General features: G+C 39.1%; 1 protein-coding gene across 10 annotated transcripts in view; it reads right to left on the reverse strand.

The window, feature by feature from the left end:
* Positions 1-17,731, reverse strand: part of LOC132845609 (receptor-type tyrosine-protein phosphatase mu-like) — a 204,110-nt gene that overhangs the window by 21,577 nt on the left and 164,802 nt on the right. For 4 of the 10 annotated variants that reach the window (XM_060869710.1, XM_060869708.1, XM_060869706.1 and 1 more), the window contains 4 exons: positions 13,061-13,215; positions 11,000-11,074; positions 9,400-9,426; positions 7,156-7,349 (listed from right to left, as the gene is read on the reverse strand). In XM_060869710.1, the coding sequence (XP_060725693.1) occupies positions 7,156-7,349; positions 9,400-9,426; positions 11,000-11,074; positions 13,061-13,215 (451 nt within the window). The remainder of the gene's footprint in view (positions 1-7,155; positions 7,350-9,399; positions 9,427-10,999; positions 11,075-13,060; positions 13,216-17,731) is intronic. The other 6 variants (XM_060869711.1, XM_060869707.1, XM_060869705.1 and 3 more) reach the window with 2 other exon arrangements.

Consider the following 17,731-nt stretch of genomic DNA (forward strand, 5'->3'; position numbering starts at 1 on the left):
AGAAATCAAAACAAGCAGAGACAAGTGTTAAGAAGCAAGAGCAGAGAAGGCACAACAAGGTCAAAGGTTACCATCTTAAATGATGGCTGAGTTGGAGTTCAAACAGAATCAGTGGAAAAGAAGTCAGTTGAACTAACCAGATTCACATCATTATTTGGCATCAAGGGACAGGAGCAAGGAACCCTGGGAGTAGTGTCAGAACTAAGGGCTATTAGAGGTGCTTCGGCTCAGAGTTTGCAGCTGAGACAAAAATGACTTCGCTGCCTGTCTCTCTGACGCCACTATAGGGCTTGAATTGTAGAAATTAAAGAGTAAAAAAAAAATGCAGTCAGCGATGGAATTAAAGCTGACACTCTTCTGAACAGTAACTGATGATGAAATATTAATGCAGTGTGGGGAATCTGCCCATTCAAAACTACTCAGCCACACAATTAAGGCTAATTATGAAGACAAACTTCAAAAGCAGATCTAGTTTGTTAACGGGGGTGGGTGGGTGTTGGAGTGCTCATGCTTGCAGACTTGTCTGCTCATAGTAGCTTCTTAATGCTGCCAGCTTCCCTCTCGATAAAGTGCGGCTCTGAGGTATAAATAGAGCATAATGATGCATTATTATCCACAAACGGTCGCATAGACAATTGATATGATTGCTGGTGATTGCAAGTGACTACTGCTCTTTCTGTTAGGGAAGCTGAACATCCTTTGGCTGTGAATGTGATGATGACACTGGATTTGTCTGAAGAACAAAGTGCCTTGATCAGCCGCAGCATGGTTAATGACACCGGCAGAGTGATGACTCCCGCTTTCCGCCGAAGTTCCCCACAGAGAAAGCATAAGGCACGAGGGAGCACCTGGGGATGGGAGGCATGCTGTAACCCTGTCTCCTGCTGAATGGGTGCAGTCAATTTTTTTTTTAATGTGAACATGATTTAAATTACTTGTATTGGGCTTAACTTGAGTTAAAGTAAACCATTCACTAGAAAAATGGGGAAACAGATAAGTGTCAAATGTATCTAGTAGCTGGTTTTAGGTTTTTCCTAGCCTTTACTTGGGACTTCAAATGCATGCACAATCATTTAACAATATGCCTTAAAGGAAATTCTACACTATTACTGTTCAGAAATGAGCTCTGATACAATCGCACCTTCTTCCCGAATTAATGGTGTTTATCACATGACCTTTCTGCTGACCAGGCAGGGCCCTGTGAAAGGTCAGCGAGAGACACTTTGAAGGGCAGGCATATTTAATGCAGATTGCTTTCCCTTCCAACTCATCCATTGAAGTTGGGTTAATACATATTGACAACAATGTTGGCTTGGCTTCTCTCTCTCTCTCTCTCTTGCTCTCTTTCTCCATCTCGCTCTCTGTCTCTACCCAGAAACAGTTTAAATTTATAAAAGCAATGCTGGTTTGTTATTCATCGCAGCTTTGTGTCTTTGGAGACAGCTGTCTTTTCATGTCGGTTGAGTGACAGCGAGCCATGGCGTCGCTGAGCCTTTGGAGGGAGGGGGGAATGACGAACACCTTTATATGCTTGGTGTGTTTGGCAGGCAGTAATGAGATGCAGAGTCCAACAGTGGGACCGCAGTAGGGGAGAATAATGAGAGCACAGACAAACTAGTTCAGACACGTGTTGAACTTCTTACTGTGCCATGTCAGCTGGAAAAAAGCCAGCGAGATATTAATATATTCAAAACAGTATAAGCTGACACCTTAAAGGCTGTTTATAAAGTACAAATTCTGTCAAACAAATCCTAAAATTGTTTTTCTTGTATGACTGCTCAATGCTTTATATGCCTTGCAATAATATAAAAAGAATAGAAAACATTCTGAGCAGAATAACAGGATAATCTCAGTAATGCTTGAGTAATTATTTTTTTTAAATAATGATTTTCAGACTTTCCTGCACAGAAAAAATGATAATAAGTATAAATATATGGAGCAGAATCATTAAAATCCAGTGCAGCCTTGCAGCAGATGGAGACAGAATAAAAAGTATAATGGCTGAGAGGGAGCTCGAGGCTGCAGCTGTCCCTCTAGGCCACTGAATACTATTGGTTAGTCCTTAAAAACTCAGTCAATAAGCTCAAACCTAATTGGTGGGCTATAAATAATTAGTCCGAACATGTATACGGTTGTGTACGTATTCAAAAAGTCAAACTCCGGTGATTTTTCACACTGGATTACTCCAGGAAAAAATCAGATAGCTGCATCAAGGGACCACATCAGACTCCAAGCACAAACAATAATTACAGATTCATCACTGCCATGCCTCAAAGCAACTTTTCAATAGATAATAATACTCAGTTTCTTTCTCACATTTGACAAGCCCCCTTGTTATGTCTCATAACACTGTATGTTTTGTCTCACTGCCTAGGAGGGTTAAAGGGAAGGGTGGTTATTAAAAATCAGTCATCTGTTTCAGACAAAGCATTGCAATCTGCACCTGTACTCTCGGCAAAACACAAAGTCTTTGGAGTCTTTGAAACCTATCAAGTCAGTGTAAAGAGTTGTGCCAAACAAAATAATAGAAGGACAACAATAAATGCATCACAAAGGCTAACGAAAGGAAATATTCTTAGTATTTGCATGTGATTTCTTAAATAGGACGTGTTCCAGGATCATCATCAGTGGGATGTAATTTCTTTTAACAAATCATCACTGCCATTACAAATAAAGTATACCTCCTTTTTCTCTCACTCAAAAGTAAATAAAATATTTCTACATTCTACATTCATATACAGTATCTCACAAAAGTGAGTAGACCCCTCACAGTTCAGCAAACATTTTATTATATGTTCTCAAGGGACAAAACTATAGAAATAAAAAATGGATATAATATAGTGTGTAGCCAATGTGCTGCTTGTATAGCAGTATATATTTACTATCCTCTAAAAATAACTCAACATACAGCCATTATTGTCTAAATAACTGGCAACAAAAGTGACTACATCCTAAGTGAACATGTCAATACTGTGTCCAAAGTGTCAATATTTTGTGTGAGCGGCATTGTTGTCAGTCACTGCCTTAATCCTCCTGGGCATGGAATTCACCAAAAGTGAATAGGATGTTGCTGGGATCCTCTTCCACTCCTCAATAAAGACATCACAGAGCTGCTAGATGTTAGACACATGGAACTTCTCCACCTTCCGCTTGAGGATGCCCCACAGGTTGACCAATAGGGTCTGGAGACATACTTGGTCACTCCATCACCTTCACCTTCAGCAGCACAGTAGTTGTCTCCTTGGTGGTGTGTTTGGGGTCATTTTCATAATAGAAAGCTGCAGTTCGACCCTGAAGGGAGGGCATCATGTTCTGCTACAGAATGTCACGTTTGCATTTACAGCATTTAGCAGACACCCTTATCCAGAGTGACTTACATTTATTTCAATTTATACAACTGAGCAATTGAGGGTTAAGGGCCTTGCTCAGTGGCCCAGCAGTGGCAGCTTGGTGAACTTGGGATTTGAACTCATTACCTTCTGATCTGTAGTCCAACACCTTAACCACTGAGCTATCACATCCCCATATGTTACAGTACATATTGGAATTCATGTTTCCCTCAATAAAGCGCAGCTTCCCAGTACCAGCAGCACTCATGCAGCCCCAGACCATGATGCTACCACCACCATGCTTGACTGTAGGCAAGACACAATTTTCTTGGTATTCCTCACCAGGGCGTTGCCACACATGCTGGACATCATCTGAGCCAAACCACAGACCACAGGATATCGTTATCAGACCACAGGACATCGTTCTAGTAATTCATGCTCTTGGACAAGTTGTCGTCAGCAAACTGTTTGCAGGCTTTCTTGTGAGCCAGCTTCAGTAGAGGCTTCTGGGACGACGGCCATGCAAACTGACTTGTTGCAGTGTGTGGCGTATGGTCTGAGCAGTGACAGGCTGACCTTCCGTTTCTGCAGCCTCTAAAGCAATGCTGGAAGCACTCACATATCTGTTTTTTGAAGCCAACTTCTGAATCTGACGCACAGGACTCAACTTCTTCGATCAACCCTTGTGAGGCCTGTTCTGAGTGAAACCCATCTTGAAAACCTTTGTATAACCCTAGCCACTGTACTGTAACTTAGTTTCAGGGTGTTACCGATCTTATAGCCTTGGCCATAATTATAGAGAGAAACAATTAGACATGAAATGCAAAGAGAAAGACATTATCATGATGAATAGGACATGTGGCTTTGCATGGTTAAACAATCTATAGCTGTTATCACTTAGGGTGTACTCACTTTTTTTGCCAGCTATTTTGACAATAATGGCTGTATGTTAAGTTATTTTCAGAGGACAATAAATCTATGCCACTATACAAGCAGCATATTGACTACTCTAAAATATATCCAAATTTTATTTCTATTGTCTCTCGAGAAGATATACTAAAATGTTGCTGAAATGTGAGGGATGTATTCACTTTTGTGAGAATATATATTGCTTCCAAATCAGAGCTATTGTGTAACTCAACATTTCACTTAATAAAAACAAAGACCTTGATTTTTATAAGATTTTGATGCCATACCTGTTTCTTCATTTCATTAAATAATGTTTACAGCATCAAGCAACAATCTGTTCATGTTGCTTAAAATAATTTGAAAACTTAAATAGAATTCACTGCAGCGAGGAACTATAATAAAATAAAGAAATGTTGGATTATGCACAACACAGAATTGGCTATAGGAATAATTTAAAACCTACACAGAAACACTACTATAGGTGCCAATACTTTTAGTCTTAAAGTACTAGAGAGTTTTTGGGGTGAATGTATTGAAATAAAATTTCATCACTGTTTCATCACTGTTTTCAATGTTTACTACAAAACATGCGAATTGTGCTTTAGAAACTTTAAGAATGTGATTAAATGAAATGCAGGGCAAACCATTTGACAGTGTATATGAGAGAATTTTGGCTGGACACACGCACATGGTTCCTGAAACATGCCCTACTTAATAAAATCATCAGCAAACATCCTGAATGACAGTTGCCTCTGAATAAATGTGGAGCTTAAGTTAATCACAACTCATAATCACAAAGTTGTTCGTATGACATCACTGGAACAATTCACCAGATGTTAACTAATTCCATGTCCAATTCATCATAACCCTGACCAGGATGGAACAATTACTGCAGATGAATGGATGAAAGTTATCCAGCTTGGCAGTAAATTTGGCTCATAGGATTAACTACACAATATAATAATGTGTGCATTGCTATACAGCCTGTTAGCGAACTGGTTAGCTAGTTTACCATTTGGTAGCTAAATGGATTAGCTAATTTTGCCATCCAGTGCCTTGTAAATTAAAATGAGAATTTTTCTGGGCAGTATGTCACCCTGAAAATGATGAAAACAAATGCCAGTGATGATTTCATATAAACAAATCTGTGGCTGGGTGATCACATTTAACTTAAACTCCTTGCCAATTGACACAGTAAGTGACACTCTGCAAAAGAGGACATTCTAAAGTCCATCACAACCTCCTGCATGCTGGTATGGCATGGTTAGCATGTTCAGATGTAAGCATGTATGGCTGAAGTCTTCATAGCAAAGCATGACACAGTGTCCAAAAGCAAAAGTGGCATAGTAAGCATTAGCATGAGTGACACATTAATCCATAAGCAAGGCTGTTATTCAAAATTATAACTGTGTCTTTCTTAAAATATAAATCTCCTTGTAATTCGAATTGCTATAACGTATCTAATGTCGTGATTTACTTCTGGAGTATTAAAGTGTTGTGAGTTCAATGTGATTTAAGCTTGAAATAGTTATTTTAAAAGAAATAAATGATGAATATGATAAATATATGAATGAGTTGCATTCAATTTACAGTCATGAGATAACTTTGTACATGTACATGGTGAATTGTCACACATCCTCTGCAGCCACAATATAAGACCTAAATGACAAGCCACTGGACAGTATTAAATCGGCAAGTTCTGGCAAGTCAAAGTGCAACTAGCAAGCAGCTATAACATACTTATAATCACATCCAAAAATGTCTGCTTACCTCATTTAGCTTCCCAATGTTAATGTATGGAATAACAAGAAGCATGGATCAGGGAAAAGATAAGTTAAGAGTTTAGTACTCAGTTTTTAGACCTCATCAGCTCTAACGTTAATTTTTCTAAGACAGGTGAGCAAAGACAGCAAACGAAAGCATACTACAGTGACTTTGTGTTTTTTTTTTTAGCTTAATGGGCATTCAGAATGAAAGATAAAAAGAAAACATTTATATCGAAAAGGAGGAAAAGTGGGGGAAGGGGAGGAGGGGTTGGTAGGATGCATCAATTATTTTTCAGACTGTATTTTTAACCTGCATAGCATAGCTCCTGAGCTACCTCTGCCCTAAAAAAAATCTTTATCCATAATGAATTGAGCCCTCAGGGTAGCCTGGAACGAGGGCTGAATGGGGTATTTAAGCTGAAAAATTTATTTTATTCTGGTCTTATTTAACAATGAAGTGGCAGGTGGAGGAGAAGCGCATGAAACGTGGGTTTGGTTGGAACTACACTAAAGGTGAATCAGTTCTTGCTTTATATAGAAAGCGGAAGATGAGATGGACAGAAAGTGCATGCACACATTCAAACGGTTGAGACTGTGGATGATGAGAGTGTGTGTTGAAAGAGCCGTTTGTTTAACGAGGAGAGTCTGTGGGCTCAAACTCGGGCGCTTGGCACCGCTGACATCTCTTAGCTGTCTTAGCTGTTAACAAATAGTCTCAGTCGCTGAATCCCTCAAGCGTGTCTGCCAGCAAGCGGGAACAGGAGACTTTCAGATTTAAGAGCTAATTTTTCCACCAAGATAATTTAGGGGTTGCTAGGTAGTTAAAAAGATTCCTGTCTTAAAGAGCTAAGCAGGGTGGCATGGAGTCAACAAACTGCAGAAGCATGAACACAGAGCTGGGGGAGTGGAGGGATGACACAAGCACTAAGTGCAAGGACATAAATTTGTCCTTTTTGCATATTAAGCGCTCATGAAAAGTCCATTAGAGAGAGATAGAAAGCACATTTATGCACTCCATGCACAACAACTAAAAACGAGACAAAGGTTGAGGAAGAGAAAGAAACTCAAAAGGGGAGGGTGTAGGAAGAGAAAGAAAGATAGAAAGAAAGAAAGAAAGAAAGAAAGAAAGAAAGACCAAGGCAGTATCTCACCTCATACTCTTCCTTGAAGCCATAGCCCTCAGCACATTTCATCTGGGTGATGTGCTGAAGCAGATCTGCCACGCGAATGGCCGGATGGAGCTGCCCTGTTTGGTAGGGCACATCCACTGCCTCCCTTTTCTTAAAAGAATGAGTGTGGGATTGAACCAAGCTGCTGGTCTCACTGGTCATTGTGTGGTTCTCATCTGCAGCAGGTCAGAGAAACAGGGGGCCAGAGGGAACTGGTCAGGCCTGAAGTAGCATGTATGTACCTTCACAAAATTCTAACAACCCGTCAGAGAAATGGATGAATACAGGATTTTGCGATCGAGTTACAATATGAGATAAACATGAGGAAATGAGCATTAGTACGCATCACAGTAAGTAAAATACTGTGCAAAAGTCTTAGGTGCATCTAAAAAATGATCCAAATCCCTTACAAATAACAAAAGAAAACATATCTACATATAAAAAACTAACTAAATAAAGTTAACAGTAGAAAAAAATATTCAACATGTGGTGTGAAATTTACATTTTGGAGATGCTGATACAGTTCTCCTGGAGACTTTGACTGTTGCACTTATTTCTGTACAAGACAACCTCCATTAGGGTTTTTGTTTTATGTGAGAAATGGTCCGTTACTTAATATGCTTCTCTATCATTTAATTTTCATGAAAAATGAATGTTTGCAAGACCTTTAGGACCTTTAAAACCTAAGAATTTTGCACAGTACTGTAAGTGTAAGGCTAATAATACAATATGCACATAGAGCAGATATAAATTGAAATGTTGAATAGATTACCTAGATTATATAGTTACTTATCAAAATCAGAGTGTTATAATAAAATCCTGTTCTGATATGCTACCTGACAGCTGAGTTCTCTACACAAACTTGCTATGCAGAGTTAGGTCTATGGCAAAATGGTTGCACAGATGGTGAAAATGGTGAACGCCTGTAGCTCTCCATGACACATGGAATAAAAGAGTGTGACCTTAGCAGTTACGATGACAATGTCAATGTCAGATGAGACACCTTCACAACAAAGTGACTGGGGTGTGGGAGTGAAACCAAAGAGTAGAATAATAGGGTGCAGGTGGGAGGGGGGATGTCACATCGTCCACGTATGCATGAAGAGGACGCCCACAGGTGACGGCCATGCTAACTAATGGCTGCACAGGTGGACAGGGGAGGGCGAGATGCTACGCAAGGCCATGCGAGGCAACACAGTTTGGGGGAGAAGGTCCCTTCGGCATGACCCACATACATCTCCACCCCCCAAAACACAGGGCAGACTGGCAACTTACCATTAATTGGCACTTTTTTAGAGGATACATAAGAGGTTAAATGTGAAGAAAAAAGGAGAAGAGAAAGGAAACAGGGTATAAGCAACAAGATAGTTGAAACAAGAGCACCTAGACATATTTTGACTCTTGTCCATAGAAGGAGCCTATTCTGAAATTCTGGCTGGATTGACCTACCATTTAAAATAGAGTCATGACAATTAAGTGTTGCCTTACTGTAAAACAAAAAAACTTCTTGGCCAAATTAATGATTAAAAAATCATACTGAGTCAAAAGCAATGTGTAGAGCTGCTCTGCTAAAGCATGTGTATTCAAGTCCTCTTCTAGCATAGTGGAATTGTGCCAAATGTCTGATTTGATGACACACTGTGAACGACAATGTTTAGTTTTGCTTAAACAAAAGTAATGCCTTTTTTGTTCTTGTAAAATTAAGATAATATATATATATCTGTATTTATTTGTAAGGAAGCTTATGAGACGCAAAATATTGAAGTAAGTTCTTCAAACTGCGCTAACTGGGCTTTTTACACTGTCATTAAGAGATGTCTAGATGGCCGTGGGCTGTTGTTTTCTTTATGTGTTTGTTCACTTGTTTACTGCACCACACTGTCACCCCCCTCATCCAGTCCACATTATCTGTCCATGCACATGAGAGGTCATAGACATACGTGACGTCACACGCACGACACGGAATGCGGATGGGATGGGGTGAAGCCAACCTGAGCTCGGGGAGAAAAAAGACCCTCGCCTCACAGAGAAGAGGAAAGCAGGCAGGTATGGATGTGAGGAAGCCATCATCAGTAACAAAAATAAATCTCTCTATTCCTTTCCTCTCTCGCTTACTGTCCATTATCCTGACGTGTCTCTTAAAAGCTACCACAGAAATGCACATGTAACAGCTCACATGACATAAAACTAGGTATTAGAGAAACAGGAAGTGAAATATTGTCTCACCTAAGATAGCAGTTGGCACAAAGGGGTCTGCTCAAACCCAGTGAAGATTTTTGAAGGTTATAAAGAAGAGAAAAAAGCGGGAAGGTAAATACAGGACAGAAATAAGCAGTAGAGCACGTGATAGTTAGAACTGCAATTAAATTGAAGACATTTTTGTCTAAAAAGGAAGAACAATGCATATCTAATGATGTCTTAGAACAAGTGTCAAACTCAGGTTCTAAAGGGTCACAAATGCAATTATGTTAATTTTATTATTATTATTTTTTTTATAATATTAGAAGTGTCTTTATTCTCTAGTCTGGTTGTGGTCATGAGTTAGTTTATCAAAGTTCATAATGATGGCATCATTTGTATACTTTCATACCATGGCTTCTTTGCTATAGTAGTAATGATGACATCATTAAGTAATGAAGAGCACACCTATGCTCAGTCTCCCACACTGTAATGGCTGGATGTGTTACTTATACTGTTTGTTTTTTTTTTGCACTACAGACACACATTATTTTATAGCAGTGTTTCTGCAAGTTGTCTGTAAAATGTAAAACCCATCTCCTCTTTTGCTTTTGGCTCTATTTGAGTCCATAACAAAACATTAAAATGCCACACTATTACTTTCTACACAGATTAGCTACTGTAATGTTGTCCTTCGGCTGCTCCAGGTTCAGGGTCTCCACAGATGAACATACGATCTGCAAATTTAATTTACCAGGTAGCCTTCCTGACACAACACTCCCATTTTATTTAGGCTTAGGGCCGACACTGAGATTTAACCCCTCAGTTACTGGGTTGGTTCCCAGCCTGAGAAATGAATTACAAACCATTACAGTGAGGAGAAGGATCCTGCTGCTGGACCACTAAGGACATCAGATTATCTAATATTCAATATACAGTATAAACAAAGTTATGCATATTATTTGATCATTATATCATGTTAGTTGTAGTTGTTTCGGTTGACTTTTCGCATCAGGTTTGGATTGTAGTGTACTATATAATAGTGAAGCTTGCTGGTCAAGCTGGTGGTGCAGACAAAACATGTGTGTTGTGGGCTTGATGTTTGGTCTTGACAGTTACTATACACTAAGTACTGGTGTACTATGGTTGCTTTAATACAGTATACTCATTTTCAGCTTGTGTGGACTGAATGAAAGAAAGGCCTTGAGTTTGACACCTGTGCTTTAGAAAGAATAATAATAAAGTATAAAATGATCTAAATATTAAATCTAATATTTCTCAATATGAGATATAAGACAACTAAACAAATTTAAGATTGTTGAGTTTATTTTTAGACACTTGTTTAATTTGAATCCAAATTTTAAATATCCATAATGAGAAATATTAAATATGTTTCACTATATGCAAGAAATAGAATTAATGCAGTATTATTAACCGTGTACATAATGCTTTTATGGTAAACATTAATGACTGGGCATGGTTCTTCCTTGGAGATGACAGATTAAACTTAGCTGCAAAGTAAAAAATACTGAATACAAGCTTACTAGTTTTTAGGGCTCTTTTTTAACCTGCACAGAATGATTTTGCTTTATTTGAATAAATTAAGAGCGAAAGCATGGTGGAGGTCAGACGTCAGAGCTGAGGTTACCTGGGTAATAGGTGTTGGGCACTGAAGTGCTGAGTGTGTTAGTCTTCATGGTAAATGATGACGGTGAGGAAACAGCTTTTAATCAAAGAAAAAAGAGAAAGAGAAGTAAATTTACTTGAAAAAACACATTCCTGAATTTGCTTTGTCTAATATCCCATGACCTCTTTAAGTAAATGACATTTTCATATACCAAACATGGCTGTGTGCCTTCCTCTGTGTTATTTTAAGACTTAAGATATCCATAATTCCCCTGACTGTCAGTTTAATTCAGTCTAAGGTTGTCTAATTTGCCCTAAAATACCACTGTGACGTGAATGAGGAATAGCTCAAATATTTTACAGACAGCAAAAATAAAATAAACCGCTCAGTGAACAGCCCTACAAAGCCATGTGTGGTCAGACTGAAGATGTAGTGTTAAGCCTGTAGGTGGTGAAGAGCTGAATGAGCGGCTGTCAGGTAGGTTCTGGCTCTCTGACAGCTGCCAGAAGGCATTGTCTGATGTGACCTGCCTGTCAATCACAGCTATGGTGGCTGACAGCAGGATAAGGTCACGCATGAACTACTCTGGCGTTCGCTGAACTTCTGTCCCGGTCGCTAAGAGCGCATGTTTATTTATTTATCCTTGTTTGTTGGCCACTCCGCCGGGTCACACATCAGCCATGTCGGGCGTAAAAGAAGGTGCAGTCTGATTGAAATATTAACAATCGCTATAAAGAAGTGACTGCTGTTCCTGCTCCATTTTCTTATTACCTGACTGACTTACAGCTGCATGAGACTACATGCCTCACATCTTTATTCTACACTAAAACACACAAATTATAATAATCACTAACTAATGATATAATGCTAATCATAGTTTGTGACTGAAATGGGCTATGCTCTCTTGGTGTCTAAGATGGCATTCCTGTGATATTCACTAATTGTAGATTATGATTATGAAGAAGAGGGCAGTTAGTGCTTTCCACTGTGTGCTCAGTTGACCTGTGCATGTGCAGCAGTCGGCAGAATTGACCAAATTTGGAGAAAATTTATATAAACTGTAAAAAAATAAAAAAAAATCTATTAAAAAGTGCTCTGTGTTCAGTGTTCTTTACGAAAGTGACCGATCATATCCTGACTAGACTGAAATGACTAAAACCTAATGGATGGACAGGTGGACCTATTTGTTCTGATTTGTTGAACATTGGGAGTCCACATTATATGTTTTACCTCCTGCTTACAAAACAGGAAGATCTGGACATCACAGAGGTGATGTGATCACAGAGGTGACATCACAGAGTTCTCCTTTACAGATATTTTATTGTTGCTGTCAAAATGGCAGAAAAATAGACTATCTTAACATAAAAAAAACTGGAATCCGAGACTGTATGGCAAGTTGAAAGCATCTCTTAATCTCTGTCTTCAGGACTACTGCAAATCATTTAAATTATAAAAAATATATGTGTCAACACTTCATTAAAAGGTACAGTGTGTTCAGGGAGGGGACAGGCTTCAGTCTAGCTAAGCAGATAGATGCAGATCCAGGAGCTGCTGATCCAACAATCACTGACAGAGGACTATGGACTAATCCTACAAAGGGTTAGAAAATTTCTACCTAGAGAATAGAGACACCAAAACACCCAAGATTAAAGATGAGTACACGAAGGTGTGAACCAGGCATTGCTCTCAGTGCTCTTTAGATACTTTAACCCCTTTAGACGTCCAGATTATGATTCAGTTGTTCATCAAAAGCACATTATTTAGTTAGAGCTATGAATGGTTCAGTCACTAGAGAGAAACTAATATGATACAAGTGTGAGAGGGAAGAATGTAAGTGTCTGGGTCTGCCAGTTGGTCCTAACAGCAGAACCACACTTTATTTGTCACATGTACGTTACAGCACAGTGAGTTCTTTTTCACATATTCCAGGGCACAGAGTCAGCCATGATACATTACCCCTAGAGCAGATAAGGTTAAGGGCCTTGCTCAATGGCCCAAAAGGGGCAGCTTTTCAGTTCAGACTTGAACCCAAACTTTCTGATTAGTCAGCACATGCGTGATTTACATCAGTAAACAACTCACTTCTTCCATTGAGATTGTGTGTGTCCATGAAGGAGATGGCCTCGTCACAGTTGGTGCCCTGCTCTGTGTAGCTTTTATCCATGGAGTTCACCATTACTGTCATCTCCTGCCTTGTGCTGCTGCTCAGGGTCTCCTTACGCTTCTTTGCAAGTTTCCTTTATTCAAAGACAAAGAAATCATACAATAACTTAAATAACATTGGCATAGATTAAGGATGAAAGAAGTTTAAAATGGACAAATGAATGAAAAAGATAAATAAATAAACTACACAAATGAATGTTTTACAATTAATGCTTTTAATTTAAACTGTTAAGGGAAAAAAAATCATTTTTTTTTTTAAATAAAAAAGTTGCAAAACAAAATGTTTTGTTTGCTGGCTGAAAAGGTTATAATAAAACCACAAAACAGAATTCTTTTCTCCTTTCACATTATGGACTGGAGATTTCTGACTAACACAAATATGCTCACATTATACGTCAAACAAACCAGCACTCATCCAGTGCTCAGAGCAGGACAGTTACGGCCTTAAATACCTGCACAACCATTGACTGCTACTGCCACCATTTCACTAATGCACTCTCCTGAGACATGTTGTCACTACGAAGGAGAACACACTCTATCTCCTTGACGAAAGAGAGAGAATATGCTGATGAAGAAAAGAAAAAGGTTCTGCGAAGAGCATTTCGCTCCAGGCTATGTGATGCTGCCAGGCTTGACTTAAGAGTTTTGAAGGGCATGAATCTGCAGACAGCTAACTCGAACAACTCCGCTTGTTCGTTGTCTCTGCTTTTTCATTTTTAATTGAAGGAGTCAGTAAAGCGTGATGTGGCAGCTTTGCTTATGATGACACATGGTTGCTGTGGGAATTGATGCAATGTTAGTCCTTATCTACAGTAACCTTGCCAAGGTGTTGGTTCAGATACAGCTCCATTCTGCAGGGCTGCCTCAAAGCTGGATGCACACATTAAGACTGTAGACGACTTTAAACCCTTTTGGAAAACATTAAGCTTTAATTAGTTTGTTGGCCTATGAGCAGAAGGATAACAAGCCATGGCAATAAAACATAATCAACACTGGTGTTGCCTGGTTGGATGCTGGATGTCCATTGATTCGCCTGTCGCATAATCCTTTTGATATGACCCAAAACCTGTTAAAGCTCAATCAGTCAACACTGCACACCGGCACATCACACTTTATAAATGCTCCAGTATCAAAAAACAACAGTACTAGCTTTTTTCTTCCACTTATGTAAAGGTTTCATCTGCCACTGTTAAGAACAGCCATGGAACTGCAAGACAGTGTGTCGCTTATCTATTACGACAAACTCAGGAACTAATATAGGGATCTCTACAGGCCTAAACATGGCAACCAAACATTCTGTTGTATAAATGGAGTTCCACTGTCATGATCTGCAAATAAAGGCTGCAAACATGATTAGAAGGCTGATGAACATCCCAAACGCACACCAGAGCAATCACACTCTCCAGAATGTAAGTCCAGGAGCTGGAGGCCATTTTCATGCAGACAGTGGTGCTTGCCATAGCTGCCATTACCTGGCTGTTACTGGAACCTGACTAGGGACATAGTCTTATCACTAATGGAGGTCCCTCCACAGAATTTGATAGATCCTGCTCAGCATTAAGTGGTTTTAAAAAAGGGACATCAGCAGACAGCCAAACATGGTCCTGTAGTCTGCACATTAAACATAAATAAATGAAAGTAAAGCCATGTCTCTCTTTTCTCTTCACCTTCAAGCGTTTAGCAGCTGAAGGTCAGAGAAATTGGGGCTTTTTACAAATGGAAAAAAGAAAAAAAAAGCTCTCCAATAGCCTGAGGGGATTTTTGGGTAAAATGCATCTCTCCCCTGCCATCTCATCTCATGGCTCCCTGCTCTGAATGTTAACTTTTCTGTAGCCCTTTTCCATCAAAGCAAAGTTCTACATTATACAACTCTGCTCAGTTCTACCATACGGCTAAGCTGTTGTTTTGAAACACCATTCGCTCATCTTCAAAAAATCCTTTATTCTGGGCAGGGTTGTGATTCTTAAATACCATGTTATTCTATATTTTTGTTGTCTGGTGTGGGGCTACATCAATAAGACATACTATAGTAACAGATAAATGATTAGCTGGTGCTGATGTTATCACAGCGTGACTGAGGTGTTTGAACTGCACCTTTCTCCCTATGTACTGCATGGCATTTCTTAATGTCTGATTAGATTACATCATATTAAACAAGCTGATGTTCTGTAGCACTGCTGACCTACTCAGCACAAATACTCCCCTTTGAGGACGTCAGTAAACTCTTTCAAACCCCTTTAAGCCTTCTTATAATATTCTTTTATGCATAAATATTTTATCAGTTTAGTAAAAATATTTTCTGACTTTAATAAGAGTAATTCATTCTGTCTTTCAGAAGGCACGTGTGATATACATATGCTTGCCAATACATCTTCAGTAATTGATTTGATATCGGCTAAATCACGCATGAAGCTCCCGCGGAAATTTACTACAACACTCAAGCCGACAAACAGCATTAAGCCATTAAATCATATGCAAACTGTTTGTATTTGCGAAAAACAACTTAGACTGGATGCATATAAATTACGCTTTCCTGTTTAAATGGCCATTTCTCAACTCTATGCTAATTTACATTCCCAGTTAATCAAATCTGATTTATAGCAGGGGAATTTCCAAGGTAGTAACACTTCAGTTAAAAGTACAGAAAGCTCTCTTTAATCGGCAACGCTTAAATCTCCCTTGCAGCGCTTTACAAATACCGGCTTAAAATTTACAGGCTCTTGTCCTCATCAAAATCAGCATCTCGTCTCAGATCCTTGCATTGGCAAAGATTTGTCACCACGCAGTCATTCTCCTGCTGCACGTAAAAACAAATTAAAGTGTCTGCAGAAAGTGCTGGAAAATTACAGTGAGCATGATAATCACAAAGATGGCAGAGCTGAGCTCATTTCAAAGCATTCATGTACGGAGAAATAATCAGAGCTGTTAAATTGGGGACAAATTCCAGCTTGCACAACACTAATGACTCAAGAGACAGACGCAAGCTTAAGCACTACAGAGCAAACACAAAGAGTAGCAAACAATACAGAGTCCTGCCGTTTAAAATTAAGAAAACAAGAACAATATGAGCTTATTGCACATTTTTATCATGATTCCTCCTCACTTTCATCTCTTCCAAGAGAATGGGAAATTCTCACTACGCTAAATGACAGCAGGAGTTTAAATGCGAGGCCTTGTAATTCTACTGAAAGCCTGTGGTACATTTGATGGGTATAATTGTATCTCATACCGTTACTGCAACAACTGAAAGGAGAAAAGCGGCAGGTGACCTTTAAACACAGCAGCGCATAGTCCCCGCTAATACACGGCCGTGAGCTAATGAAGCTCTCCCACAGTCACCCACTCTACATAGGTCTCTGGTATTCAGTTCGTTTCCAGATGGCCGCCAGCACCCTTCACTCTCCCCACATTTCTACAAGTGGGTGACTCTACAGGAAGCTAATAGTTCAACTGTTTCTCTAAATTTGTTTGTTGCCGAAGTGACACTTAACTTACATTGTCATCTAATGTGTAATCTGTAATTTGGTGCCTGGGAATTAGTTCTATTAACACTATAAATACAAAAGGCACCCGAGGGGGAAACACATGAGTTCACAGAATTTACCGATTCTCATTTAGACTTGGATTTACGCAGCATGTTTAATGGTTCAATAGAATGTTAGTACATGCTTTAAAAAAAACAACATTACCATCACAAATAAAAACGCAGTAAAATTGTAAAATAAAGACCAAAGTCTTAGAGGACACAGAACAACATGTACTGCACGGATTATTTACTTCAAGTACAACCGCCTCTCTGTATTGCCCCCTCTGCAATGCTACCTTATGTGTTCCAGGTAATCGAATGTGGAATAAAAATCAAGCCCTTTTTGGTATTGTTTTGGCTCCCAGAATGCACCAGCAGTAACAGAGACTCGACTCACATGGCTTACATTTATACAGTACATTTGGTTATGCCGTTTAGCCAATGCAATTTACAAATGAGGCTTAAGAGAATTGTCAGTAACACAGCAGTGCTTCTTGGCGGTGCTGGGGTTTGAACTCACAACCTTCTCATTAGCTTTAACTGCAGAATCACTACTGAAAACGAAATACCAAACACTAAACAACATTTATTGATTCAGCCAGGAATGTTTCTATTAAATCTGCTGTACTAACTGCAGAAAGGCAAAGGCATGGCAGACATAGTTCTTAAATACAGGTTTCTGTTTATATTTTACTCCGAGCATTTTATTCTTGTCATATTTCACTGGTGTCAACATTTTGATGTTTGCACATGTACTGTAGAAATGACACAACACACAGCAGTTCAATAGTAATACTGAAATAGCCTTCAGAGTTTTTAATGAATCAAAAAAGGCATTGGCATGTGTACTGTGTGTAAGGATAAGCTCATTATCAGCAACATCACAGTTGGCAGATAAGCCCTGATTGACAAAATGCTTGTTTGTTCAGGTTTTATTTTCTACCTTTGTAAATGATAATGTTTTTTAACAATAGCAGATGCCACCAACCATCTGGAAGAGCACTGGCCCCTCTGTAAAGGAATAGAAATTGATACAGTGCATAAATGCTGTGAGTTTTAACACT

This window comes from Tachysurus vachellii, chromosome 5, assembly GCF_030014155.1.
Source record: "Tachysurus vachellii isolate PV-2020 chromosome 5, HZAU_Pvac_v1, whole genome shotgun sequence".
Taxonomy (NCBI): Eukaryota; Metazoa; Chordata; class Actinopteri; order Siluriformes; family Bagridae; genus Tachysurus; species Tachysurus vachellii.